The sequence below is a fragment of the Plectrocnemia conspersa genome, unplaced genomic scaffold (assembly GCF_051122295.1).
Source record: "Plectrocnemia conspersa isolate PC_06_02 unplaced genomic scaffold, ASM5112229v1 ptg000003l, whole genome shotgun sequence".
In the NCBI taxonomy this organism is placed as follows: domain Eukaryota; kingdom Metazoa; phylum Arthropoda; class Insecta; order Trichoptera; family Polycentropodidae; genus Plectrocnemia; species Plectrocnemia conspersa.
Window position 1 is genome coordinate 8,154,201 of NW_028277167.1, and position 6,977 is coordinate 8,161,177.

Sequence of the window (6,977 nt, forward strand, 5' to 3'; positions counted from 1 at the left end):
ATACCCACATTCATATACGTATTTTTAAATATTTAATATAATTACTGCTGTAAAATACCATGCTCTATAAAATGTTGTTTATAAACGAACTTTAATAACATTTATATTTGCAATATAACTAATATTTGTTTACATTAATGTTATAAGAGGAGATTTCACATTTGCACTCCGCGACATTTGCGCATTCTAATCAATCGACTTCGATTAATAGAAATCATTCGCTCCACCGATTGACCCAAAACCATTACGTCACCTGTAGCGATACATTATGAATACGAATTGGTTTTTATTCATATTCCAAATATACAATATAATATTAATGCATGTGCGAGTTGACAATGAGTAGTAAATTTGCAGCTTCCTTGAGCGCGCACTATGGACCATAGTTTGACTCTGACGATCAGTGACCGGTCGGTCGCCGAGCCAATAAGAACTTGTTTACGATGAAAATCGTAGAAAACTCCGCCGTTTTATTTAACCTTTTTAAAATAACTTTATTCTGGATTGTGTCACTTTCGCTGATTCGTACCTGCGTGGCAGAATGTATTTAATTTGTCAATAAAATGCTAAGTTAAGAGGCTAAACAGTGATATCCCGTTTAGTTCCAGATGGACCCTGTAGTCCGGTCTATATCACAGTGTCCTCTTTGAATCGATTAGAGATGAATTGGGACGACGAGTGCGGTCTATTTTTCGATTGGGTAACTATTTTTCTTGTACGTTACGAATACGTTTTAACCTGCACTTGGTTGTGTATGCGTCATGTTCAAGGTTGGTCTGTTCGAAGTCGATCCTACAATCATAAAAACTGCCACTCCGATAGAAAAGATATACGTTCAAAATCACCCACATAGATATTTCCTCACAAACATAACTATAGGGGAAATAAAATTGCCAGGAGGATGGGAGAAGGTAAGCTGTTATTATTTATATTTTTTTACTGCATAAGTTGTCACTTTTACTGTGCTAGGTTATATGTTTGAATCAATGTATCTATTACATGAAAAACTACATTATCAGTTTTATTTAATATTTATAAATCAGTAATATAACATAAACGAATATTTGCTAAGAGAAAAAGCATAATTTCAATTTTTTACATTCAAAATTAATCATTTTAATCGCGAGCTTTAAAACTCTAAAGCTTTAAAGCGTCTTTGAGTCAAATGTATCAGTAGTATCGGGACTCCACTAGTATTTTTTTTTATTTTTTCGCAATAGTGATATTATTGTGATTGAGATATGAATTGTTTAAATTATTTTATTTTAATAATTGCACATTTAATATTAATAATATTTATTCTCAAAAGATTTATCTTTCGTAAACATATTTATTTCTACTCATGCTAAAAGTAATAATAATTAAATTTGAGGTAAAATGTTTATGTAAATATTATAGAATAAAAAATATATAAATATTGCATAATCTTTGTAGTCCTAGACAATTTGGTCTAACATATGCGATTTTTGTAAAAATAATTTTGTTTATGGAAAACCTGGTTTTGTTTTCACTTCGCCAGCCAACCCTATCATAAAAAAAACTCGGTCATTTCCGTCACATAACATAAATACTGTGAACTACTAGGTACCGTTATATTTTCCTGAGATAAAGCAAATTTATTCATTTTATCTTGACACGTCGCGAATATACAAAAATAAAAATATATCGAGCATGTTAAATTAAATTTTACATAAATAGGATTGGCCTATGTTTCGGCTCTCTTGGACTAAAAGAGATAATACTATTCTGTTTTGATATTCTACCCCGATAAAACTACTTAAATCAATCGCCTACAATGAGCATCATTTTATTCTACGCTTTTGCTTTCAAGCAACATGGGTATTGTCGTTTTCGTAGTTCTAAGCCATAAATATATAGTTTTCAACAAATAAGTTGTATGGATTTAAGAAAAAAATAAAAAAATATTTTTGTTACTACCGGTATTTTATTATGTAATACCGGTAGTACCAAATGTCAATTTTTGCCCCAGTACTGGTATCCCTAAATATTTGCGCGAATCGCATATTTGCGCGAATTAAAAGTCCTTTACAAAAGAACCCCAACAAAGGATATCTAAAGATACCTAAACTGGAGATTATAGAAATAACGACATTGTCAAATCTTAAGTTTTTGAACCAATACACAAAGAAAATTCTAACTATGTATTTAGTAGGAATTGACAAATAGTTTTATTTCCTGAAATAATATTAACTAAATTCCATTCAAATTTTAAAATAAATTTCAATCAAAAAATGTATTCCAATTAAAAAAATTAAATTTTTGTCACAAAAAAATAAATTAGTATAATAAATGCCGATAAGAACAGGCAACAGTTGGATAATCTGGATTTGGTTGAAAAATAGCTCATTAAGTGAACAGAAAGAGCGTTATTATTAACCATGATAATGCCGACCACGTGTGATATTATTTTAGTCTGGTATTTCATACACTCTATAAAATTATCTTAATAGTAAAAATATGAGTTTGCTCACAGATCGTTGCAACGAAATTAGTAGCAATGATTTGTGATTTGAAAAAATTTTTTTTTTCTTTTTATGCTTGATACAAGCGCGGACATTGCTCATATATTTAAGTTTATACGAAAGAACTTTGCAAAAATACCTGAACAAAGGATACAGTCGGTGGCAATAAAAAGTCGAAGGGTCGGTAGAATGCGCCTTCAATTACCTGACCACTTAAATCCGTATTACGTCATTGCACAATCTACCGATTTTTTTATTCATCTCGCAAAGGAAATTGTAACCTAATATTTATTAACAATACCTGGCATTAATTGAAAAACAGTATCATCTAATCAACATAAAATGCATTATTTTACACCACGACAATGCCAAACTACAACTGGCATTCGTGATAAAAAAAATATTTAAATTACCATTAACTTCGATTCATTTAAAATTATTTTAATGCTTAGAATTTAATAAAATTTTAGAAAAAGTTTAACATATTAAATATTGAAAATCAAATATCATGTGACACGACTTATAATTATCATCTGTTTTATTATACATTTCAGTCTACACAGCAGTCGGCAATTCCGGGGCCACACTGTATGCCCTTTTGGATTGCCAGTTTCAAAGAAGACACAATGCACCAAACGAACTGTTTGAAAATACAACCCACTTGGATGAGTGATAAAAGGTATCCTTCAAAATCGTTTGAAAATAAACTATTTTATTTAAATATCATATTTTACAGAGCACAGATGAATGACATTCCATTATCAAAGTTACTATTGCCTGGAACGCATAATTCAGGATCTTACAACAGCAACACATCTGTAACGAGAGGAGAAGGCTTACACAGATTTGTGATGACCCAAGACAATGATATTTGGACTCAGCTAGTTTTTGGAATAAGATATTTGGACTTCAGGATTGGTTACTATCCCTCACTAGATACTAGCATTTTAGGCTCGGGTGAAGAAAATTCCACTGAAAGTGAGCAAGAAAATAGGTATATACGTTTTTCGGAACAGGTATACTAAACGCCACAGCCATTTATCAGACATAGAAAACTTTTATCTGGACTATTTACTTGTTTGAAATGAGTTTTAAAAAACGTTAGCGTAACAATCTTAATAATTAAGCTCATCATCCTTCTGTTTTATCTCTTTGTTGCTAAACAGCTGATAAACATCATCCCCAATTGTTTTGCCATGTTATTTCTAGGACAAAACATCTGCTTAGGATAGATATTCACATGTATGTGCTTTTCCTTCCCCCTGTATAAGTTTCGAATGTAGGTGATAGCTTATTGCTATATTTAGTAACAATATCAGAAGCGAAGTTTAGAGTTGTTTAAAAAATATATAAATATGACCATCCCTAAAAATATGAAATAAAAATCGGAGCGATTGGCGTACTTGTCCATTCTTGCTGATGAAATAAATACGCCAATCGATATATGCTACGATAATTATATAATGTGCTGCACAATAACTTTATTTAATTATTAGAGCTAATGATATAATTTAAAAACACTAAAATTCGCTCTCTAGTATACTATTTTTTATATATTATATATACATATATTTTTAATGTTGAAGTCATTCATATATACAGCCATTACATTTTATAGATTTTGGATCAATCATGATCTTATAAAAGTCACCCCTTTAGTACCGTTGTTGAGAGATATAAAACGATTTATGGAACAAGCAAAAGGGGAGGTATTTTTTAATGATTACATAAAATTTTCCAATATGTCACTTTGTATTATAAATATTATTTTAATGTTTTAGATAGTAATTTTGGACATACATCGCTTGCCTGTTGGATTTTATTTGATTAACGGTGATATGAGGGGCGAGAGACATAAAATGTTAGTTAATTTGTTATATAATGAGTTGGGGGATATTGCTGTAAATTTTAAAGAAGCTGTATCTCCAAAGCCTCACGTTCATTTGATTGATGGACCTAGAACTAGAGATATTTGGGACACGAATAAAAGATTAATCATATGCTATCCAGAAGAATCAGTCACTAAAGGTTAGTTTAAATTTTAACTTAATTTAATTACAATTATAATATGTTATTAAAATTCAGGAGCAACTTGGCTGTGGCCTCCATTGCGTCAGATGTGGGGTGATAAACAAAAGCCAGAAGAGTTGAAAAAGTACATACAGAACGTTCTTCAGCATCCTCCGCCTACGACAACTTATGGCAATCCACTGTGGGCGATTATGGCCCAATTGACTCCGAATGCTTTGGAGATATTGTTCAATCCGGCCAATAACCTGAGGAAAATGGCCGAGTTGATTAATAAAAATTTGACCTATTGGGTTAGAAACGACTGGTGGAAAAAGTCTAATGTGATAGCGACAGATTTTTATTTAGGAAACAATCTAATTGAATTGTCTATAAATGCCATAGATTTTAAAACAACTTACAAAAGCAATGAATAAAGTACTATAAAATGATATATACACATATAAATAAATATTTATAAAAATTCTATTTAAAAATCTACCTCCCCTTCCTTGTCCATTTATATCATAATTTAATGTTTAACGAAGTCAGCAAACAGGTGCCACGATGGATCGAAATAGTCATCATTATAAGTCTAATTTTAAATCGAATTATAATCTATTTATAAAGAATATATGTAGATATATGTGTAATAGGTCCATTCTACAGTCTATTGAAAAAACAATCATTAAAGTGATAAAAATATGGTACCCCGCGCTTAAAACAGACGCTAATATTATTTTTATCACAAAATGTGAAATTGCATAATATGCATACGATATTTCATTCTCTTAAAAAAACACGATGAAATCGAAATCGTGCGAATACTGGGGTTGGTTTTGATGTCTCAGATTTTGTGTATCTTTGTAAAATTCATATATAGTCAGCCTAGTGCTCTACCAAAACTCCATCTTTAATTTTTCGGGGCCTTTAGAAACTTTAGTGTAAAATAAACAAGGTCCAAAACAACTTGAATGTGTCGTTTCTATGAATCGTTGCTTAACGTGTTTCGCATTAAGCCAAGAAGATACACACAAAAAAACTATGGCTTAATTAAATGCACACATGAATCGATCCAGCTTTTTTACCCCTCTAATCAAAAATTGTTATCGCCGCCCTTTATATATTATTAAAAAAAACATGATTTTTTGATAGAGAATTTTTGTATTTTTAAGGCATTGAAATAAAAAGTATCGTCTGTAGAAAAAATTCGAGGAGTTACATACTTATACTAATTTCTAGCATTAAGCCTGGTTTGATTTATTGTTTCCTCTATCGCAGATGATAATAAAATCCAATGGGGTAGTAATAATAATAAAATCCAATTCTTCGGTTTGGACAACTTCGAGAGAGTGTAGTAGAGGCTTAACAAATAATTAAAAATAATTAAAAAATTTAATTAGTGTTTGTGAAAAAAATTCTATTGCGGTCGAATAGTGGCGGGCGCACATAAGTCGGTCCGCGGGCGCCATGGCGCCCGCGGGCACGGGGTTGGGAACCCCTGGTATAATGTATTGAAATAAATCTATTTATGTAATGTTTTTTATTAGAAAATATTTTTTTTAAAAACTGCACTAATATTCCGATGATGTACATTAGTTACTTACAAAATTTATGATTTTTTTTAATGTTTCTTTCCATGTATTTTTTTTTGTGTAGAGATAACCCCCGTTTATCGCGACCCCGGCGAGTGCGGATTCGTTATATCGCGACCGACAATTTAAAAAAAATATTGAATATTTTGAATAAATGAATAAATCACTTAGTCTTTGGGATCATTTAAAATCTCAATATGGAGGAGAAGAAGTATTTAAAGCAAGCAAAGGTTGGTTTGATCGGCTTAAAAAACGATCAAACTTGCATAACCTTAAAATGATTGATGAATCGGCTAGTGCAGTCGTAGAATCAGCTGAAAAATTTCCAATGGAGTTTCGTGAAATTATAAAAGGGGAAATTATTCACCAAATTTAATTTTTAGGTGGATGAGACTGTACTTAATTGGAAATGAATGCCAACATGTACGTTTATTTCAATAGAGGAGAAAACTGCTTCTAGATTTAAAGCGTCCAAGGACAGTCTAACTCTTCTTCTCGATGGAAATGCATCCGAAGAATTAAAATTAAAACCTTTGTTGATCTACCAATCAGAAAATCTTCGTGCCATTACAGGTTACTCTAAAAAAAATTTTACCAGTTTTTTGGCGAAGCAACCGTAAGACTTGGGTGACACGACATTTATTTATGGACTTGACTATTGAACTAAATATTTTTGACCATACGGCAAAGTAGAAATAAGCAAAAAATATTTTAGTGCATTATAAAAAATAAAAACACGTTATTCATTACTATACTATATATTATATTATAGTAATAAATAACGTACTTTTATTGTTTATAATGCCCTAAAATATTTTTTTGTTTATTGCTACTTTGCCGTATGGTCAAAAATATTTAGGTTAAGGCCAAATTAAAAAATATGTAGTGTGTC

The 6,977-nt window shown here is 30.9% G+C and overlaps 1 protein-coding gene across 1 annotated transcript; it reads left to right on the forward strand.

Annotated features, from left to right (window-relative positions):
• The first annotated feature begins 402 nt into the window (after positions 1-402).
• LOC148236502 (PI-PLC X domain-containing protein 1-like) lies at positions 403-4,962 on the forward strand. Its single transcript, XM_088182991.1, has 8 exons — positions 403-543; positions 603-700; positions 771-911; positions 3,038-3,162; positions 3,220-3,477; positions 4,102-4,192; positions 4,265-4,511; positions 4,569-4,962. The coding sequence occupies exons 1-8, from the start codon at positions 444-446 to the stop codon at positions 4,925-4,927; spliced, it is 1,419 nt and encodes a 472-aa protein (XP_088039117.1). The 5' UTR covers positions 403-443; the 3' UTR covers positions 4,928-4,962.
• Positions 4,963-6,977: the final 2,015 nt, after the last annotated feature.

What these genes read in the sequence shown, in the direction of transcription:
- LOC148236502 (XM_088182991.1), top strand. Translation starts at nt 444, where the DNA reads ATGAAAATCGTAGAAAACTCCGCCGTTTTATTTAACCTTTTTAAAATA. An exon ending in ACTTGGATGAGTGATAAAAG is followed by an intron (nt 3,163 to 3,219) that starts GTATCCTTCAAA and finishes CATATTTTACAG; the next exon opens with AGCACAGATGAATGACATTC. An exon ending in TGGAACAAGCAAAAGGGGAG is followed by an intron (nt 4,193 to 4,264) that starts GTATTTTTTAAT and finishes TTAATGTTTTAG; the next exon opens with ATAGTAATTTTGGACATACA.